The sequence below is a fragment of the Plodia interpunctella genome, chromosome Z (genome assembly GCF_027563975.2).
Source record: "Plodia interpunctella isolate USDA-ARS_2022_Savannah chromosome Z, ilPloInte3.2, whole genome shotgun sequence".
NCBI classification, from domain to species: Eukaryota; Metazoa; Arthropoda; class Insecta; order Lepidoptera; family Pyralidae; genus Plodia; species Plodia interpunctella.
In genome coordinates, this window is record NC_071324.2 from 1,663,206 (window position 1) to 1,687,304 (window position 24,099).

General features: G+C 36.0%; 1 protein-coding gene across 6 annotated transcripts in view; it reads right to left on the reverse strand.

The window, feature by feature from the left end:
- LOC128682834 (protein bric-a-brac 1-like) overlaps positions 1-24,099 on the reverse strand; it is a 353,293-nt gene that overhangs the window by 13,870 nt on the left and 315,324 nt on the right. For all 6 annotated transcript variants that reach the window (XM_053767754.2, XM_053767752.2, XM_053767750.2 and 3 more), the window contains one exon: positions 2,204-2,261. In XM_053767754.2, the coding sequence (XP_053623729.1) occupies positions 2,204-2,261 (58 nt within the window). The remainder of the gene's footprint in view (positions 1-2,203; positions 2,262-24,099) is intronic.

Sequence of the window (24,099 nt, forward strand, 5' to 3'; positions counted from 1 at the left end):
TAAATGGACGTCGGTCGATTTAGTGACATCATGGCATGGATTACATGGCGTACTGTCGTATCGCATCGCAACGCGAAATTCATCTCAATGAGGACGCTAGGTAAGCTAGTGCCGGTCAATTTCTATGAACAACAAAAATATTTTATATTTTAAAATAAATCAAAGTGGAATCTTCTCAACCTAAAACTAATTCACTTATGACATAAGGCATATAAGGCACACATTGAGTCAGTCTTCCAAAAAAAATTGTAAGTTTATCATAATAAACCTTTGTCTTAATTATTAAAAAAAGAACAATCCGGAAACGTGTTATTCTTTCCTAAAAATAAAAAAAAGGAATGACATTTTAAATTTTTCCTATTCTAAAAAATGAAGGTAATAATTAAGTATTTATTTACTGAGGCATAGACCGGTGTGACGTTAATTAAGTTGTTTCACTGAAAGCCACTAATTTTAAAACTAAATTGTATTGTATTACAGAAAAACTATTCACAACGATGCTTAATTAAAAAATTAACTATCACTTTTGTAATGAGTATTCGCTGGCCCTAGTACACGGCCCTGAGGACACCGTCACGAAAAACAAAATTATTTATTATTAGCTAAATAAATTTAAAACTTACTACGTATCAGATATGTAATAAAATTAAGTTTCTTCGTCAGTAATGTTATGTTCAGATTTTATCTTAGAATTCTTAGGTTTGTTCGAACCTTCGTAATAGAGCGATACAATCGAATGCTTCTTACAAAATGCCCACCACCAACGGAAGCCCGTTAGACCTATGAACGCGAACCCAGGGTCACGGTTCCTCCGCAACTTTTCAACGTAACTCAAAACTTCTTTCAAAGACTTTTTTGTTCTTCTATTATATGGGGAAACACTGGTTTCGCAGCAAAAGTCTAATACAGCACGCTCTTCTCTAAGCAGTAGACCTGCTTCGTCTAGGACTGCCATACGTTTAGATTTGCCGAGAATATTGTCGTATAAAGTCCCTTTGGGTATTCCATAGTGTGTAGCAGCTTGGGTGAACCTCATCCGTTGTGTGACGACAGCTTGTATAGCCTCCTGTAGCTGACATTGCGTCCATGTCGGAGCTTTCAATTTCAGGGCATGACCGTGGTATTCTAGTAAAAGCAACACGGAAAGCTTGTTATGCAGACCGTATTAATGATGCAACCACAAGGTAAACTATCCAATGACGTCCACTTGACATTTACTCGAGTTGGAAATAATAACATTAATTTTAATCTATTGTATGATAATTTTGATACTAACTATAATTTTTTCTAACAATTCATAATTATTGAACGTTTAATTAAACGATACAATCTATTGAAGTTTTTAATCAATTATAATTAATGTTGTGTCGTTTCAAAAGATGTATCTTTTATGTATAATTCTTCAAATATATATTTTCTTTATCAAATGTCTTTACGCATTACAATATTAATTATTGAATTTACATGTTTTTTTATATTTATTTAAACTTTTTCTATACTTATATAGCTTTAGAAAAACCATTTGATAGAGAAAACACGCGAATATATAGTTGAATTATTTCAGCAATCTGAATAATATTCATGCTCAAGTTTCTCTATAACATTGCGATATAGTATGTATCCTTGGCCACTTATCCCGGAACCTTTCTCACGGTCTCGTCACATTGTACAGTTATCATGTCTGGATATGAATAACATTACCACAGTGTACGGCTGCATCATTACATACGGATTGCGTTGTGCTGTCACACATTCACAAAATACAGCAGTTATTATAAATATAGTGTGCGCATGCTACTATTACAAAAACGCACATTCCAAGTTATCACGATAAATATAATCATAACAACAAAGAAATTTATGAATCTCACTGTAAACATAGAAATAATCACAGCAAAGGCCGCGAGCCGCACAATTTCGCTAAATTGCAACGGCAACCACACAAGACTATATACAATAGGAATGTTGCTTATTGAATTGGCTAAATTGTGAAACAAATTATGAAAATACTATGTTATGTGCGGATTACGACCAGCGTAATGATAGAATGATAAAATGGTTTAACTGAAACGGTGCGTTTTTGTCGGAATGTGCAGATAAATAAGTTCTCAATGGTGCCACACAAAAACGAAAGACAATGTAAACGAAGACGATATATATGATTGTGTAACGAAATCAAATGAATATAAGGAAATGAACTGACCTGCGATTGAAGAAGTAGACGCACCGAGCCATGCGTGTGAGTTCTCCAGCAATTTTGCCTGTAACAATAGAAAAAAATATTAGCATAACAACAAAAACGATTCATTCATTATCGTGCCATGGATCTATAGAAAACAATGCAATTTGATAATAAACAAGAATATAATTTCGAAAGACAGGTTTTTTTATTACATGAATACAATTACCATTTCAATAAATAATTATATATAACTATATACACTATTTTAATATAAAATTGAGAGAATATAAAATCAATAAAATACAATGTGATTCAAGCATGTTTTTGCTGTAGAAAAAATTATACAATTCAAACCAAATTATCTTTGATAGGATGCTTTGTCAAACTGTATTCTAATATTTAGTGTGTTTACCAAAGTATATCCATATCGTAAATAAAGTCCCATGCATGTGTCTGCATGAACGTCATAAACACAAAAACTGCGAGTTTTGTGCGTTTTCCACCAACAGATGCTTAATGTATCATTTTACTCCGAGCGAATCATTCATAGGAAGTAATACAAAAATGAATACAAAAATCAACCAAAAGGTTCACTTGTATCAAATTTTAATTCCTTTATAGGACGTTTATTACGCCTAAAATAACCATATGCAGGAGAACAAAGTCGAGCATTCCATAGTATGGCTGTATCGATATTAATAACTTATAATTAGTTTATTGGCCATAAAGCGCGCGTTGCGAGGGTACAACTGTAAAATATATTCTTGAACAATGAGGTTGGCTATAGGAAGACCAATACTGCTATTACATTTTGTGTTGGTCACGTTATGATCTACTAGCTTCGCCCCGAGGCTTCGCTTCACTAAGAATTCCGAGGAATACCATGGTTATAATGATTTCCAGGTTATATTCTGTCCGCGTACCAACTTCACGTTGTTTGACAAACTGTCAATTAGATTTTGCGTATCTGTAACGAACAAAAAATTCGCGCGTCAAAACTTTCGGATGAGTAGGATTGTTTTAATAACGTATTTAGCTAACCGGTCACGGGTCAACTGAAACAGGAGATAGATAGACTTCGTGTCGTTTCGAGACATTTAAAGTTAAGCCCAGGATAGAAAAATAATGGACCTTTCTAATGGTGAAAGAATTTGTGAAATCATTTCGGTAGTTTCAGAGATTACCCACCTCAAACATACAAACTCACACACGCTTATCTTTTTATAATAATAGTATAAATTATACTATAGGATAATATGGTATAAAGACATGTCACAATATTATTATATGAAAAACACAAGTTGAAAAATGAGTTTCTTTGCGGCATTTCTTCTAAGCAATGGTTGTTGGTGGTTAGCTATTTGAATAATACTATAAAATTTAAAATCTTATATGCAAAAGTGTCTGTGAAGTTCTAATTTTTGAACATATGCATTGACTCTGTATTGCGTGTACTATATCTGTAAAAAGTAAATCTGTAAAAAGATTCTAACAGTTAGTTACTCGTATATGTACAAGTTGACATAGATGGCGTTGGTTGATAGAGATTAAGATGACATTATTACGTACGTTTTGTACATTAATTATTTTATTACGTAATTTTATTTTATTTATTCATTCAAATTTTGACATTTTTAATAATGATGTAAATTCGTCCTCCTAATTTTTAATATATGTATAAGACCTATATTTGTTAATTGACATCCTTGGAGAAAAGGCTGCGGTGAAGTTTATTGCGCCGCTTCTTCTTCACCTGCGCTTTGGAAGCCGGCAGTAGACTTAGTGTAAGTAATTTCTTTTACGTCAATAAGTGATGTATATCATCCTAAATTGAATAAAGAATTTTGAATTTGAATTTGTGAAAGAATGAAAATTTGTTGCGAAATTAAATACAACATGGCTTGTCACGTGTGACGCGAGATGTCGCCGCAATTCGACGTCACAACTTTTTGCCGACGCGATGTTCGCGCCAAAAAATTTAAAGTTGCGTCCGTATTTTTAAAAATGCAATGCGGTTTCAGGCCAACAATGAATATGCGAGTTTAATACGAATTCTTACGGCAGCCATGCTTGATCCGAGCGCGGAGAACAATTGGATATGGGTAATTGAATTAACTTCGAATTGGAAGGAATTTAAAAATTGCAATAGTATTTTTTTTTTAAATTTTACTTATTGAAACTGTATAACAGTGTATTCATAAAGTGGAGATGATAGATTTATATGAGCTAAATATTATTTTAAACTATGTTTTTTTAATGAGCTAGTTATTTTTATTATTTTTAGAACTGTTAAACCATTTTAATTTAAGTTTGTATATAATTTATTCAATTATCTATGCATGTCAATATTTTGCAAATCATGTCAATTTTCTAACAATGATAACCGACGACAACAAAACACTTAATATAAAATGTCCCCTCAGGGTGACAACGACAACTTCCTAAAAAGACAACTTACGAAATCGACAATTTCCGAGAACGTCTATCCTAAACTCGTCAACTTCCTAAAAAGACAACTTCCGAAAACGACAATTTCCGTCAATTTTGTAAAAATATCTATGTAATTCTCACATACTATTATCAGGTTTCTATACCACTGATTCGAGTTGATTCAGTGTGTGAAGTCGAAACGGCAAATTCATATTTCGATGTGTGAATATAAAGACAGACGGGATATCAAATTTGACTAGACAGATTGGAACCTACACAGAGACCTGTTCTGGACTCTTTATCCATATACCATATTCTAACCAATTTATTATCTGTGATTGATATTGGCACCACATTAAAATCCGTCCAGTAAAATTTCCAAACAGGAGTAACAAAATCAGATAAAGTTTGTTGCGCCGCTTCTTGTTCACCTGCGCTTTGAAAGTCGGCAGTAGACTTAGTTTTAATTTTTTTACGTCAACAATTGATGTATATGTAGTCTAGAGTAGAATTTGATAAGCTTTCCTTATAAAGTCATGTAAAAAATGAAACTCTGAATTTAAATTTTATCATCTCAACATTGACCGACAACCGCGTGCGTTATAAGCAACAAGTAATAGTTTCTGTAAAGCTTAAGCTATTAAATTCCTTAAATGTAAGTCTCAAGCTATAAAATAATCCGATATCCTCCATCCCTAGTCGATTTAGCGGAAAGAAAGTGCGTTCAGACATAAAAAGGGTAATTCCAATACGCACACATTATTCATTCGGCGGCCGAATAGCCCAATTAAACCGGTCAGATGAAAAAGAACAATCACTAAGTTAATTTACATCGGCAGGAAGTTTACCAATTCACCATTGGCCATTTTATCGGCTACCGAGCGCGCGCGCAGCGGGCAATACGGCGAAATTAAGGAGTAACAAACGCAACGTCCTTTTGAGAACTGTGGCAATGCAACGAATTATGATATGGTAGCTGCAGTATCTATAAATGTAACAATCGGTTTTTTCCTGTGTTTGTGGGATTATTCTGTTTCGTTGAAGATAGAGAGGTGAACGTAGATTTTATATATTAAATCTTCCTGAAATCGTGTATTTACGAATTTATGGATTAACCCGTCGATCGCGCAGAATCGAGACACAATGGACAAAATATAATTGTTTGACCGGCTCAGTGAAAATAAATCTAAATTAGATACAGGAAAACATACTATTATTCGCAGCTTGGATCGATTAGTAAAATTTTGTAAAGGCAGATAATGACTCGAAGTCAAACGGTATCAAAACTTCATATGCTCTTTTTATGTTATACATATACCTACCTGTATTTCATATACAATTTAACCCTACAAACCGGCAATATAGAACGACCGACGATAGAAACGACTAGACTACAGAGCAACAAAAAATATATTTATGCGTATATTCTTCTGCGGACATACTGAATCCAAAAAATTTCGCTTCAAACACCTAATTGTCAGAACACAGAGCGGCATTCCTTTGTATTCCAACTTTATAGTTTTAATTGTGCAACGAATAAAATTTAACTGCGCAAGCGCAACCGTTCGATCTTTAAAAAGTTTCATTCGACTACAGTCCGCGCACGTGCCGATGTATTGTTGAAACAGTATTGTTTGTTTACCCGAATAAACACTAAAATCCAATTCAATAACAAAGAATTAAAGATCCCAAAATAAAATTTATTGCCCGAGTACTATAAAATAGATTTATGTACGCGTTGCGAGCGAGAGGGGCCGATAATATTATTAGGAACACTTGGTCATGCGTAACTTTATTTATACCATATGCGTGGCGCAAGAAATTAGTATGAAAGATACATAAAGGTGAATGGAAGAGACATACAGACAGACATGGTCTGACAACTAGGGATGCCGAAGACCGTGCGAAAGCGGGCCCTGGGCTAAGCGACGTTCAACAGCTGAGGAAGAAGCCGGGAATACGCTCAGATGAGAGAAAGAGAAAGATATTATGCCCACAGAACTTTTTCAAATGTTCGATTTGTGGGTGTCCTGAAACTGGCTGTGCATAATGCCGGATCCCTAAACAAACATGATTATTATTACCTCTGGGCATGGCTCAGTGGGCATAAGACGAATACTCTAACACTACCCGAGCTGACTTGATGATCAGTTCTGGAAAGAAAATATGTAGGTTTCTCATCGACACGCAAAGCAGTGTGGACACAGCAAGACAGTTAGATTGCGATATTCCATAGCCCTACGCCCTTCCTTTCCCTCTAAAGATGTGAGAATAAATTATGTACAAAATTATGCGTGATACGATGCGTGGAGGGCATTTTTTATTTTGCACTTGTAATGTGCTTAATGCAACTGGAATTAATTCAGAATTCCGCATAAATTTCCAATTAATATTATTAATGATTAATTGATAGTTACATAGTTTTTATTTTAAACCATACAGTCCATCTGTGGTGGCATTCTGAGTGTTCGTCACGATTTGCCAGGTGGGTAACACATCCAAGCCCTTGAATGTACAATAAATAAATATATTAGGACAAATCACACAGATTGAGCTAGCCCCAAGTAAGTTCGAGACTTGTGTTATGGGATACTAACTCAACGATGCTACATTTTATAACAAACACATATATAGATAAAGATCCAAGACCGAGGCCAATCAGCAAAATATGATTTTCCATCGTGACCCGACCTGTGATCGAACCCGGGACCTCTCGGTTCAGAGGCAAGCACTTTACCACTGCGCCACCGAGGTCGTCAAAATTTGTTTTATTTTAATTATTGCCCCGTTACAGGAAGTTATCGAAAAACTAGTGGCCAGTCCCGGCTTCGCTCGGCTAGAAACATAATAAATTATACACCTAAATCTTACTAAGGAATCACATTATCTATTGGTGAAAATCGCACCAAAAATCCTGCCGTACTTTTTGAGTTTATCGCGATCAGACGGGCGCGGCTGAGGACATTGTATCATAATATTAAAGGATAAGAAAATATTTCTGGCAATGGTCACCTCTATCCACCGGGCACCTAGGAGCCCGGTTAGTCAGACGAAATTACGTAGGTACTCGTACATTGCAAAATGTTTACCGATGCATGAATACCCGCGTAATGAAATTAACCTTTTAGCAGGTTCACTATTAGCAATATTAGCGCTGGCTAACCTTTAATTAGACTCATTACGAGTCAGATACTTCTAATCAATAAAAAACCTTCCATATAAGTCATGTAAAGGCACAACTTCGATATTTTCTATATTAGCTCGTCTGGTTCGAATGTGAAAGTGCAAGAAACTATGTGTAATTTTGTTTTTGTCATATCTTTAAAAGGATTAATTATCACAGTTTTTTTTTCACTGGTGTTACTAACAAGGGCCTTTGAATAGTCACCAGAATAAAAAAATTGTCATGTACCATGTTAATTGTTCTTGTCAATCACCATATCCTTCCGAAATGCATTGTGATTTTGAATGCTTATAATTTGGCATTGATTTATTGATTGGTAAGACATGAGTAAGACGGTCAACAGGTGGGCGGTCGCATACACATGAAGGTTGTCAGTTAGCATTAATAACTAATGAGGATAATGCACTACCATCAAACTAAAATCAAATTTTTGAACAAGCGTTTCGTGTGTATTTAGCATTCTAATAGACGCGTGAAGTGTCTGTGAATAAGTGATTTTTTTTTTTTTTGTTATTGCGAAAAAATACTATATTCCTTAGGACTCACACTATCTATTGGTGAAAACCACATGAAAATCCGTGCAGTTTTTGAATATACCAGGACATTGTTTTATAATATCCAGGGATAAGGATGGATGAGTATCTCTCAGCACCCTAGGGCTTTCAAAAGGGGGGCTCAAGGGAATTGTAATTTTATATTCTTATCTAGTCTATCTGTCATAATTAACAGCATGATCCTCCACTACTTCGACCAGCAGCGAGAATGCCATGGAGCCCCTGGAGGTGCAGAAGCCAAGTCTCCGTACAGCATCTTACGCTAACAACTTCAGCTGTGAATTTGAACGGAGCAAAGGCGCAAGAGAAACATTTATAGATGGATGTGGGTTTCACCCGAATAGTTCTTGAGGGAGCCATATTCTGAAGCCTCCTTGTGCTTGTGTGACCACACGCTAAAGTTTTGATTCGATGGGACCGGCATGTCTTAAAGAGAAAAGTCTTTAAGATATGCCTCAAAATGAATATATTAAAAAAAAGCTGGCACAAAAGCTTCTTCAAAAAAAAAAGCTCAAAGAACACGACTTTACGACGCCGTATTGATCGCGAGTTGTTCACGTTATTTATGAATATGAATTTTTTATATAGTTTGCATAAGTATGGCGCCAAGCGCCTCCCTACCCCTCCCTCCCTACCCCTCCCCTATTAATAACCTAAACGTTTAGTAAATGACACTCCCCATAAAATAACTGCTGCGTTACGACCTCCCCGAAAGGCAGCCTACTTATAAAAATAAATGTTAAGTCTATTTCACACGAGTAGAGTAAACGGTATAGATAGTAGCATAGTAAAAGTGCAAGTATTGTACATTTCAGCTTTGCCACAAGCTGAACTGAAATTTCAGAGATTTTTTTAATTCATTTATCGCGTGACAACAAATCATGTCATTGTAGTAAACCGTTGAGGGATTCCCTCGCTAATCCCATGTGCGTCAAGTCATGATTATCATATAAAACATTTGCATGGAAACTGAAGCGACGGAAAAATTTGAATTCTGTAGGACAAGCGGAATACGTAAAAGTACACGAGATAGTAGAATATCTCTCATTTCGAGTAATGTATATTTGTCTCACCCAACTTCACACTACAGTCTACTTTACCCATGTAAACAAGACCTAAGTAATATTATTCATGTAAATGGCAACACTTTATATTATATCCTGCGCAGGATTTTTATTAATGTTTAAATGCGAACGTACCCATAATACTTTTTATTCCGAATGCCTCGGGGTGGTTACATATTGTTTATATTCGACTCGCTATAGCCTAAACCAAGTTAAAACAGAAAAAAATTGTTTGTCACCTCTTCACGCTCTATCTACTCAACCAATCTTCTTGAAATTTTGCGCACATGTAGTTAGAAGTATCGAGAAGGAAAAATAACTGTTCCCGTTGAAAAAATACGCGGGCGAAGCCGCTGGTAAAAGCTAGTTACTAATAATGTAAATGCGAAAGTTTGGAATTGGGAATGTAAATTTCATTGGGAATGTATTCTTCGATGAGATTTATCTGCATACCTATAAGACAGAAATAGGAAAGGCGCATGCGGCCCTTCATTGGGAATGGGAGCTCCATGTCCTCTTATGGGTGTCGCAAGCCTAGCAGCAACAATGACATTCCCAAAAATTTCATTCAGGCAGGCGACCGGTTGTGAAACTACAGCCAAATTGTCAAAATTGCATAGTAAATTTTTAGTCCCCGGGTTCCGTGACGTCACAGACCGCAATACCACCGATATCGGGCGACTACAAGACAGTGAATGCAGTGACATAAAACAGTTTTTGCAGCGAACAAAGCAGTAATGAAAAAAATTATAGAAAAATATCCGAATGCAGCTAACAAGTTCATTCAGTGTTCGAAAATATAAACTAAACAAAGAAAATCTGAGTGTTTCAAAAATCCGTTGGCAAAAACTTCAATCGCTGAAAGAGAGAAATAAAAGGTAACGAACTATCTCTCATCCATTCGGGGGTGTGACGCCGCGAAGCCAAAAAACCGTAAAAAAAAAAACCTTGCAGTTTTGAAGACCAGTTAATTTTACAATTAGATGATGTCCTTGGTAATAATGTTCTTGGTTCTTGTTGCCTATAAGGTACTATGTTATGTAAGGGACACATCCCTTAGTCGCCACGTACGACATCCATAAGTTTTAGGACGGAACCAGACCCTCATTACGTAGTAGGATTCGAATCTGGGACTCAACCACTCGACCGTCGCGTCGGTTAAAAAAAACAATTCAACAATAAACAAAAGAAATCAAAGGAATACAAAACAAATCGCAGACGCTCTAAGTGCAACCCAAATAGCTTCCACTAGCAATCCTGTGCTCATCATAATTGCTATTTACGTTACAGCTTCTAGGTGCCGGCCCTACGCCCCAACACCGGGCACTGTAAGAAAGGGGGCGCCGATTTCACATATTATAAGCACATTTAATAGCCGCGTCTCTGGAACGGGAAATTCAGAATTATTTTCAAAAGGGTTTTCTAAAAAAACAGAGAAAAGTTCATGTTACTCCGATCGGTAGGACTAAGGCAGTCAGACTGCATGGTCAGAGCGTTTAAACTGAATTGAAGTAAAACAGACTGTGCCATAAGATGCAACAACTATAATTGCTCGAAATAAAAAAATATATTAATTCATATATCTCATCAAATACAATACAAATCAAATGCTATATGCATTACAACTTATTTTTTTTAAAAGATAAAATAAATCCTTTTAATAAATCAAATAAAATAAATCTTTTTGTTTATTCGAAGCTTCAAAGTGTAGCCTGTAACAAATATTATTGAAATAATTATAACTCATTTTGGTAATAAATTAATCATAAAATATTTTTTTATATCCGGTAGCAAAGGGCGCCCCCTTTAAAACACGCCCTAGTAGGAAACCGCGCTAGGGCCGCGCCAGTCTCACTCTAATCGAAAGTTTGTATGAAAGGTAATAATAAAACTTCCGCGTAGCCTCCATTACCAAGTAATAAGCTTATAAAGGGGAACCTCGGTACAGACGACTGTACGTCATGTTGTACATTGACCTCTAGGCCTTGGTGATAGAGGCGAAATTGTATTTATTGATACACTGATCTATGTCGAATGCCGCGAATTTACAACCGCGAGCTAAACAAGAAACTGTACTTTTAATTTCACAATCAGAAAGCATAGATTGATATCACTATAATAAATACACTGAATTAGGTAGGGATTGAAATTACGTGGCTCAGTACTCCACTTGGGAATGCTGCCAGCATTCTGGGCCGCGTGACGACTCTGGTTTGTATGATTTGTAATTATTTCTCTTAATTCAAATTTAATTATATAAGTTTTTTGCTAGTGTATTTTTTACGCTTTTCGCAAGTTTATGATTGAAATGTTTTAATGATCTTCGTGACGTAGTGGTCACAACGCCCGTCAGCTATTTGGAGGTCCTGGGTTCGATTACCAGTACGGGAAAATATTTGTACTTTAACTCAAATATATTTGTGATAAGCAACAACAGCATGGCCAAGGTGGGTTGACGTCAGCCATGCGGCAGATCGTAAAATCACAGCCGAAACTTCAAATCAGGTTTGTTTTATACATCCGTTGAGGAGTTGCATCGTCGGGAACCGCTCCTGGGTACACAGGTCATAATTATCACAATAATGCACTGTCATCCAAACTAAACGTGTGTACAAAATTTCAGCTCAATCGGTTGAGGATATATGCTTAAAAAATTAGCTACAAGATGCCACCCGAACGTTAAATACATTGCAATTTGAATAAGAGTTTGTAAAATTTTAATTTTTTTTACCATAATCATCGAGTCTAAGCATGTGCAAGTGTTTCTATGAAAAACAAAAAAAGAGCCCTTTCTCCCAGTTATACCGTATAAGTGTTTAAATAATTAGCTTCAACGCTACACGGCAATTTAATATACGAAAGTTAAAATTAGCAAGTTGCAACAGAAACCACGCAATTTACAATTTCAAATTAAAATTGTATTGAAACTTTCGAAAATCTAATTTTAATCGTGCACCTATTTAATGATTGCTAATTTTTCATAACCGCCCGAAAATGGTGTGTGTTATATTTTTGCTTTTCCATCAAAATTATAAAGTCCCAGTTGTCCAGACGTGTGGTCACACCTTGCTTCATATGCTGGCTCCGCACTGTCGTCGAATAGTTTTCCAAACTTTAGTTCGGTATACATTGCTGGTTTTTCATTGCGACAAATAAAAGCATTCATAGCTAGCTACGCAACGTTCACGCATTCGCGTAGGCATGTGTCTGAGTTGCGCGACAGTGTGTAGCTGGCAATAGACAGAGTATTCAAGAGTGAGTTATCAAGTGCAATTTTCTCGGATACCAGTTTAAATATAGTTTCACAATATTCATTTGTTGTTACTGAGGCGGTGGGGGGGACTCAATAAGGGGTGAAGGATAAAACTAATCACACATTCCCTTCACGGTGAGAAGGGCCGGGTCTTGCTGTCGGCGATTTCTTAATGAATATTTTTTTTACATCGCTCATGTGTTTGTATGTATATTTATGCAGAAGGCAAACCATTCCATTAATAGTGCTAAGAAAGTGATTATGTGTTTCATTCTACGTAATAACGAAGACCCTCAGCCTTGAGAAATACGTCTATGAACAAGGAAGAAGACTATCTATACGTATAGATAACACGCTATAACGGCATTTATTTGAATCATTTTTGGGGGTGTCCACAGTTCACAGAAACACTTTTCATTCATTCATCATTGTTAATCTAAAACTGAATGCATATATAACGAAAACAGAAATCTAATACATACAGGAACCTCATCAGAATGCTAACATCTAACACAAACACTGATTCGCTTCGTATTAACGCTGGATGCATCCACAAACGAACCAATACGGCACTAGTTTCTCTCGCATAGTCCAGATAGTCGCAACAAAGAGATTTTCAAAATGGCTGCGTTGTCTATCAGCCAATGTCTGTTCCGATATAATGAAAACAGGCGTGCGACGACCGGTGACTGAAAAAAGAATGACCACAGACAAAAACAGGGTAAGAATTGTATTTGACGTGTAAAATGTGAGCCCTTTCTATCAGAAACGGTGGTACACAAAGCGTGTCAGAGTATGTTTAACGGGTTTTATTGCAACGGCGACGCTAGGACAATAGCACTCGGGACTACGGTATTCAGAATAAAGCTTTCATTTATTTCGAAAGGACAAATATAATACCTATTTTATGTTTTTTTTTACAAATGACAACCTGCATAGGTATTTTACCTAAAATTAAAGAATTTTGATTTAGGTATATTATTTTATGAAGTCGGAAAAAGGTCATTTTATTTTTCTTATGTCATCACTCATTCTGAAAGACCTATTCGTATTGTACAATACCTTTTGTATAAGTAACATTAAAAAGCTAAAATATTAATGGATTAAAATCGGGATAGGTTTAAATAACTTAGTGTGTGATTAGGGATCAGGAGTGCCCATGACATTATTTATCTTTTATCACATTTTGCTGCATCGCGTATTGTAATTTAATTGCAATTACCTATTATTTTTTAATAAATCGTATTAATGTACAAAATCCACCATTATCATCAACAACTGAACATTTTTGGGGGTGGCCACAGTTCACAGAAACACTTTTCATTCATTCATCATTCATTCATTCATCAATTTAACGATTGATGATTGATGATGATACCGATAACACTTTTCATTCATTCATCATTCCTTCATTCATTCATTCATCAATCGGTAAATTCAGTTCTGCTTGACATAATTAGGTTAGGTAAGAACATGACAATGCTTTAAATAACTTGAGATATAAAAAAAAATCTCGGCGAAACGTGCTTTTGACGAAGAGTGATTCTGTGAACCGTGGATACATTTCTGCATGTCAGTGATGTTTAGAATCTAAATAGCCTTAAAATAACACTCTATTACTTCATATATTCGACCAAAAAAATCCTAACCTCGGTAACCCTCTTCCGCCGCCCGCCGCCCGTCGCCCCGCTCGCCGCTGCCACTGGCGCCACACCTCACCGCTATCACGCGCCTCTGCATTATCCATTTCCACATTACAGTCTTTTGTTCCCGTGTGATTGTTTAAAGGTGCATCTATGGTATATGCCAGTTATTTCCACCGCTTTCACTCAAAATGGCTTCAGTCAATTGTGGAAAAATGTTGCTCATATTGTTTCTAAAGAACAATAACCACCTTCATTTTATATGTTTAGCATCTGAGGGCCCGATAGGCACTTGGAGTATTGCGCGGCGCTATTGTTCGTCCGTCTGTCAGTCTTTTTGTTCGCCCCTATTTCCATATTAGATAGCGTTTATACTGTTATTTCTGCCGATGGCAGATTAGCTCCTTTATTAGTGATTTCCATAAAGCTACATCGACTACAATCAACAGCGCATCAGTCTAATTTGCAAATTTTGCAAATTCATCCCAATCACGGCGACATAAAATCCACACAGGGTAACTTGACATATGAAGGACTGTAAAGCCTGAGGCAGAAACAACGAATACCCCAAATTAATAACACAGCTGAGTCAGGGCTATCTACCTTCGACTGTACATCAACCTACCAAGATTCAGTGAAAATTCGACTCTATTATAACTAATTTTACTTGTGCCACTGGCGATAGGGTCGCAAAGGTCCAAAGGTTGCACCGTCAAATTTGACGTTGATTTAAACCGACGTGCCGCTATAAAATTGCGTACTTTGCGTTTTTCTTGGCGTGTTAAAGTTACCGTCAAAGATGACGGTGCAAGCCAAATATTGTATAAATTAGTTCTTAACTGTTAATACTAATACCGTGTTGACATGACTACGATCGAGTTTGAATATTAACTGTCACTTTAGCAAGTTTTATTTGTGCTTGTTAGGATATATTACATAACATTTATACTAAGTTTTCTATGCTGATATAATAGCGTCAATTTGTAATGAATTTGTGTTGTATGCGATGTGCTTTTGGATGTATTAGACTCGCCTTCGCTGACAAATATCCAATATTCAATCTTACGAAATAAGTACCTAGACTGGTAATTTTTGTGGAGCACGTAAACGGAGTCTCGGACACATATTATCTATCATACATAGAAAATATTCTTCATAGACATTATACATAGAGATATTCCTAATGGCTGATGGTGGTGCTCGCTTAGTGGAATGAAACACACACAACGACTTTCTTGGCACTATTACTATGAAGTGGTTTGTCATTGCCTGCTCGATTTGAAACACAAGTTGACAATCAACCATTTTTTAGTTGTACCCTACCATTTTGTACCTTGGAAATGTTTTCCTTCACCGGAAGCAGGCGGTGGTCGATGAAAACTACTATACATGAGTCAGATTGTAGAGTAGGATTCGAACCTGGGACCTTTCAGTTCACATGCGGCCGTCTTAACTATTACACCACCGCTTCGACATGGAGTACAAAGTCCTATAATAATCACCACCAATTAATTGATACATAAACGAGTACAGGTACTTACAATACGACCGTTATTTAAAAAATACTTAAATTTTACGTTTTGTACCATGTCATTTGGAACAACGACATATTATTACCAAAATTATTTGGACCAAAACTAGATAATAAGTGACATTTACCAATAAGTTGATACTTGTAGTTTCGCCCGCGGTAAAATGTATATATGTATGTGCGTTTGTTATACAAATTGTTAAACCACATTTCCGAAAATGTTAAAAAAGAAAATAAGTTGATACTTGTAGTTTCGCCCGCGGTAAAATGTATATATGTATGTGCGTTTGTTATACAAATTGTTAAACCACATTTCCGAAAATGTTAAAAAAGAAACCTACGTTTGAAATCGGGTCTTCAACTATACGCGTACAAAATTTCATCAAAAACGATTCAGCGGTTAAGCCGTGAAAGCTTAACAGACAGACTGTCGCATATATAATATTAACAAGGACGAAAATTAGATAACAATTGGCATTATAATTATAATAGTTAGCTACACAGTAAAATAAAATAGAATCACTTTGTTTTATCTAAGTAATTATGTAAATTAAGATCCCAAAGCGTCATACAATCGTGCGTTTCAAGTTCAAACGGAATAGAAATTAAAAACACTTTCGTATTCATTCCTGGAACGTAGGCGATTGCGAAGCGACTACATAAAATGTTAAGTTGGCGAAGTCAAACACAAAAACTTTTAATTCTAGCATTAATTACTGGTAACAAACGACAGACAGCATGAAACTCAAACATTAGTACACGTACTTATGCAAAATGAGTCGAAATTTATTTAACTTGGATGTAGTTTGGTGTAGACGACGCGAGTAAAGACAAACATGTTAATTTACGCCGGAGGAGGCGGCCTGGCACCCCGGAGGGTGCCATCCTTTCCGAGGTCGTTTACGCCCTGGCCCACACAACATTGGGATATTTTCGGACAGGGATGCCGACAATTGTGCGAAGTGCAGACGAAAAAGTAGAATAGCGAACTATGGACTCCGACGCGCAATGGCTATGGAAGAAAACGGGAAAACGCTCAGTTGAGAGAGAGAATTTTAGAATTAGTTCCAATTTCACAATCTGTCCCAAATATTCTTGTAATAAACTTTCGCGTAAACTCATTGGATTAAGTAATCATTGGGAATTTTTTTCCGACTGCTACCATAGTTTACACACGGCTTGTTGACTCCTGTCCCAAATTGTACTTCTCGTAAACTCTTTCTTTGGATTATGTGCACGTGTCACGGAGACCCAATGTGAGTCTTGGGCGCAGTTGCCATTTTATTAATTTTGGCAGACATTTTCCCACAGTTAGTATACGTGGGCTGTTACTGGCGTAAAGTGAGTTTTGGGTTCGAATTTAGGCAAATAATTATTTATACGTTTATACGTTTTTTTATATAAATAAAATGAATCTTGTACAAATAATCTGTATAAATAAATATAAAGACGAGTAAATGTAATATAATGTAATTCAAATGGTTAGCTTTAATTTCCGGGCCAGGTTGTAAAAATTATCTATCAGATGCCACAACAACATGGGTGGTGGTTCACAATCCATATGAAATCTGTTTAAAATTAAGTACAAAAGTAAAATCTATCATTTAGCCTCATAGTAATTAATATTTCCATTGTTGTGTTTTACTTTCATGTCATTGTTATATTGTTAATGTAAGTAATTTTAAACTGTCATTAATGTGAAACGTTAATCTAGGCCTTGTAAAGAATCTGATAACAAATAAAAATATTAACGTCGAAATAAAATCAATATAACTGGTTACGTACTTTGATGAATAGAAAGGTGATTAATGCCTATTTACGTTGATCGTATACGCGAATCGACATGAATAATATAATAATATTACATCCCATCATTCTTAGAAGATCATATTGTTATATTACTGAGATAGATAGATATAATGTAGTTTGTAGCTTAGATTTCTAAATATTATTTGCTTTAGAATGTGACGAAATTTCAATTCGAACGTCGAAGCTCGTCCTCACTGCGCGTATTTCTATAATTTTAACCGTAGACTATGACTGCATACATTTTTGATGAGCCGGCACTTTTACACAGCGGCAATCGTTTCAAATTACTAAGCCTTTTCTATTATTCAGGGGCTAACCCAAAACCACGTAACTTCCTGTAGACAGGCCCTTCTGAATAACTTATTGTAGTTTCATATTATGTCTCAGTAAAATATTTATACGCTGTGTCGGTTTGCGTAACAAAATAATGCGTAATGCGTATAACAAAACACACCTCGGTAGGCCAGGTTATTAAAATTTTAGCTTGTTTTACATCGTACTACTGTTTAGTAGGACAATGTGAAAAGGAAAGTGGGATAGGAATGACAAACTCATAAATGCTTATTAGAATAGTGGCGTGTGTTTACGTTACTTAATAAATAAAAGTTTAAGTTTATATGTCGAGGCTATTTGACAAATAAGCTGCCTAAAAGTGTACACCATACGCTAAATAGTATAATAGTTATATGTACAAGATCTTTATAACACATACAATGGAAAATAAATTTAATTTTTGAGTTCGACTGAGTAACGCCGTCAGCCGCCTGGCTAAAAATTAAATCTATAGCAAATCCTTAATTCCTGTCTGCGTTTTTTGCGTCGGAAATCAACTTTTACAATATCCTATTTTTCTTTTGTTTTTCGTAAACCAACTCAGGTCCAAAATCCGCGCAGAGTGCATTAAGCTTAGATATAAATCTGCGCACTCAAGTAGCACTTTTGTAAGGTATTGTTTGAACTTTGTTTAGAATTCATTTATAGTTAAGAGTTGAGTCTATACGAGTTGAGTCTTTTTGAGTCTATTCAGAAATCAAGATGTCAATGGCAAAAATCAGGATGTTAAAAGCAAAAACTAAGATGACAAATGATGTGAACCAGTTGGCCGTGATTCAAACACGTAATAGTATGATGCAAATTTGAAATAATTTTCCGCAAGCCGCATTCAAAAACCACGACCACACATCAGTGGGAATATTTTTCTCTGCAACAGTTATTTTGTCTACTTCAAATTATGGGAGCACTCGTATACTTTTACTTTTTATCCTTGCTATAGGTGCACCGCAATCCGGGCGTTACATTTGACATTATGATTCAATAATGGCCGCCAGTCGCATAGCCAATTTTCGCCACTAGATGTCGTCCAAACTTCCGCATAGAATCATAGATGGCGCTACTGGTAGCGCAGCTAAAATAATAAATTAAATATGGCGGCGGGCCCCAGGCGGACAACTAATGGTATAAATTGAACGATAACACAATTACTAATCATCTGTAAAGATGGCTACGAGAATTTCCGGCTGTTTATAATTAATTTAGTAAATTAGTCGCTCGTACGCATCCCATTGTATTGTTCCACATGACGAGAGAGAACATTACTGTTTTGTTAAAATCGTTGTTGTTTTCACTGTTTCCTTAAGTAAACTGTACGAAAGCGCAGCCTAACTGATGTGAATATATTTTGCTCAATTCAGAAAGGAAATTTACATTAAACGTACAATAATGGAAGATACCTTTATATAATTTACGAACATTGCGAGGGCATGTTAAATTCACATACTTACATAATACATTCGGTCTGTCAGAGTATAATTTAGGTAATGGCAAATATATACATTTTTCTAGCTTAGTACGAACTAGAGGAGGAGTAGAATACCACTACTGATTTATTTTATACATTTTCGACTTTATCACCAGCGGATAAAACAAAAGCCATTGGTTGGTATAGCCAACAGCACGTCAAGTTATCCTGCATGAACCTCTATGGCGTGGTAATTGCGGCGAGTTTGCAATGATAGTTTGATGTGCTGTTGACTGTACCGCATTAAGTATTCTTAATTAATATGAAAAAAAAAATAGTTACACCATTATACAGTATCACCATTTGTGTCTAAATAAATTTAAAAAGAAATGAATGATTGAACTATTATTTTGTCGTAATAGCGTCAGCGTCGTATTTATATAACTTTTTTAAAGGACGGCGAATCGCGTTTCTGCACGCAGTTGAAAGAGTACGACTTATGAAAATCGGCTCAGCTACAAATAACAATACGGCCGTGTCCATGTAAAGTCATGAGTGTGATTAATATTGATTATATTACTTTGATAAGCAGGGCTGGGAGAGCCAGTGGTCTGAGTAACGATGTAACGAACTGGTGAGCCGGAACCGGCCATATTGGTTGTGGCAAACACACAGATACAATTTCCTTTCAAATGACAGTTCTCATTTGACGTTTGTTCTTTTTTTTTGCACGCCAAGGCGTTGTGTTAGCGCGGGAATTCGGGATGAAAATAAACGGTATTCTTTCAGAGTTTATTGTACTTTGAATTACACTGAAATCCGTTAAAATTTTATTTATATATTTTTAATGGAATTATATATGGTGAAGATTAGCGACGGGTGTAAAGGCAGCCGGCGGATTGGATGTAACGAAATTACTTAATTACATAGGATTATCATATAGAAATGTATAACTAATAACTGCTTAGAAATTAGAATAGTGTTCCTTTGTGTTAACAAACAAAATTCACACACATCGGGAAATAATTGTACGCGATTGGTCGTATCAAAACAGTGTCAAAACACCATGTCCAATTCGTAGTGCAACATTAGTTATAAGTAGACATAAAGTTTCACACGCCACATTATTACATAGCGACCCTGTCAGTTACAATTAGTTCATTGCTCAAACACGCACAGCGTCACACCGCATCGTGCAGTCGCCGGGACATTTGAAATGTAGACTATACAAAAACCATAACATGCACACAAATATTTAAAAAGTTAATGGAGTGATTAGTGTCGTTGTTGGGATCCGAATTCTATTCACGACGCGGCGTCGACGCCGGAATCTCTCGTCTCGGGAGAACCCCGAACAGGGCTGTAAACACTAAGTTTAAAAAACAAAAAATATCGCATATGCGTCTGCCACCGCAATCTATACTATTATTATAAAGAGGTAAGCGTTTGTGAGTTTGTATGTTTGAGACGGGTAATCTCCGAAACTACCGAACCAATTTCAAAAATTGTTTCACTATTAGAAGGATACATTATCCAAGATTGCTATAGGCTATATTTATCTTAAAGTTCCCACGGGAGCGAAGCTCCGGGAAAGATTTAGTATTTTATATTTTTTCAATTGTCGCAACAATTTTCTTGCGACATTACTCAATATTGTTTACAGGCATCCGCCGCATCTGCAATGGTCGTGGATCCGCGCCAGGTGCAGCTAAATGACAGAAACGACTATTTTATAGTCTCACATAAATGAGTAAATTAACCGACCAAGTAATTAAATCGCCAATTTCATACACAACTTCACAAATTATCATTTTAAGTAACAAACAATCCAAGCAGAGCATGACCTGACATTTCTTTGCGAAATAATTTATTGTAATGATGTTGATGTCATTTCAGGCAACACCGCGCTGAATTTCAAGCTATTGGCTTACGACATATCATTAGAACGTATTTCTAAAACGTTGCTTACGCGAAAACTTGCCGACATCATTTTTTTGACATTTGTCATTCTAAATATATGATTTAACAGCAGTCATCCTGAGCTTCTATATTGTTAATACTGAATTACAAGTAACCAATTTTTCTGTTTTGGGTTTCATACAAATAACCTAACTAATTCAACAAACATACATTATATACATTTAAAAAATGTCAAACGATTTATCAAGCGCACATTTTAAGCTTATGCTTAGAGTAGTCACAAACAGTTTGATATTACGACGTTGAAGATTCAAAAACTGGCAACCCTGCGCGAGGCGCCGGCACAAACACAATGGGACGAGATCAAAGCGGCGCGTTGTGTTTACGCGAGACTAATCAACTGATTAATTAAATTAAAGATTACTAGAAAGTTTTGTTTACACTATGTTTCCTTGCCCGCATGCGAGTTCAAAGGAAATAGGTGTGGATGTAAACAAAACGCGATGCGTGTGCGCAGGGACAATCGCGATCCGCCCGCCCTCCCCCGCCCCGCATCTATCTCCGGCGTCTTTGAGATTTGCAAATCATTATTTATTTATTTAACATCGAACGCATGTGTTTATACAATACACGGTGCATTAAAATGCAGTTAGCGAGCATCAGTCAAAGCAACGTAAAGGCGCGTACGCACTGCACACAAACATATTTCAATATGCTTGATATATTGGCCGCCGAGCTTTACACAAGCGTTGTGTCTTACACTAATATCATAAATGCGAAAGACTGTCAGTCAAGCTTTCACGGCTTAACCACTGAACCGATTATGGTGAAATTTGGAATAGACATAGTCAAACAACCGAGACCCACCATAGGTTGCTTACTTAAGTGCTGTAATAGGGCTGAAAATAAATACACGATTATTTTTACCGTGAAAGCATAGACACTTTTTGTTTCATAGTATACTTACATCAGTAAGTATTTTAGGAAAAGCTTGCCATGTGAGATTGGAAGTCATCTATTTAATGGATTCTCTGTGGTACAGAGTGACAGTGGCGTAACTAGATAACCATATTCCTGGTGCAAAATTGATCAGGGGTTCCAAATATGCTGTTTTATGTTACCGTATCCGGGGCCGCGCCAACGGCATTCTATATGTGTTGTCTGAAAGAGTTGAATGTAATATGACACTGCGGAATTAATATATTTACTTACATTTATGTACACAACTAAATAGTGTAAAGTAAATATAAAACTTACATACAAAAGTACAAAACAGGCATTAATGTCTTCATATTTTTTATATTTTTTATTAGGCTTCGATCCCCGGTCGGATCATGATGGAAAATGATCTTTTTCTAATTGGTCCGTATGTATTTGTTATAAAATATAGTATCGTTGAGTTAGTATCCCATAACACAAGTCTTGAACTTACTTACCTTGGGGCTAGCTCAATCTGTGTGATTTATCTATACTATTATAGGTTAAGATTCTATTAAAAAACAATGATTGGACAAATAATTATTATAATATTGGTTATTTTTACAATACAGTATTTACTTAGTTGTAAAACACCAACCTTCAAAAACCCTATAATATATTTTGCGAGACTGAGTAACAAATTTCATGACATATAATATTAGCGCTCATTTAGATTAGGGCACTCTTAGATTCCGAGCCCTGGTGTTAGTGCCGTGTAGCCCTCCAATAGCTACGCCACTGAATGAATACTGGATATCGGCGGAATTGAAACTACAATGACAGATGAAGCCTTACCGATACAGAATTGTTACTATATACAAAAGCATGTGTTTAACATACAAATTGTGGACTATGCATTATATAGGTATAGCGCCTGTGGTTGAATGGTAAAAGATGAAAATAGGAGTATGTGACATAACTTCTACTTATGAATTTCAAGTAATGGAAGATTTTGAATATAAAATTGTGGCCGTCCAAATCAAAAAGTATCTTATGATGGCTGACAGGTCCTAAGGTCTTTATTGCCGTTGTTTTGTATTCGAACAACGGTGACAATGACGTGACAATGACGTGAGTGTCAGGCGCCATAAGTTGGTTCGCAGAGCGTTACGACCGCTGCGCTCGCGCTGTCATTACAATTTTTCAAATTTTAACAAGACAAGAATGAGTTTTACTATAATACTTTACATTAATTACTCTGTACTGTAGTAATGTCAATTTTATTAATGATTGATTTTGGAAATGATTCCTTCGTCAAGAAAATTGACGGATTGTAATGACCGCGCAGCCGCAGCGGTCGAAATACTCTGCGAACCACCCCATAAGGTTCCTTTTGATTTTGACGGCCACAATTTGTGAATATTGTTTTATACAGTGTGTTATTGACTCAAATTGTTTATCAAAGATTTTGTAACTTTCGGTTCCTTTTGATTTTGACGGCCACAATTTGTGAATATTGTTTTATACAGTGTGTTATTGACTCAAATTGTTTATCAAAGATTTTGCAACTTTCTAGGTATAGTCCTAGCTAAACGTAAAAAGCTGTTAGAGCGCAATTAGTAAAATTAATCAGCGCATCCCGCATTATTTAAAAGAAAATCCTAAATAAATGAGTGCGGTGAGTTGGTTCACGAAACATTTCGACCGCCGCATCGTCATTACGATCCGTCAATGTTCTTGTGGAAGGCTCCATAATCATATACCTAGTTCATAAAATTGTCATTACCATCATACAAATAATGTTAATGATTTTAAAGTCGGACGGTAAAACTCAACGGTCTCTGTTAAAACTCGAAAAATTGAGACAGCACGG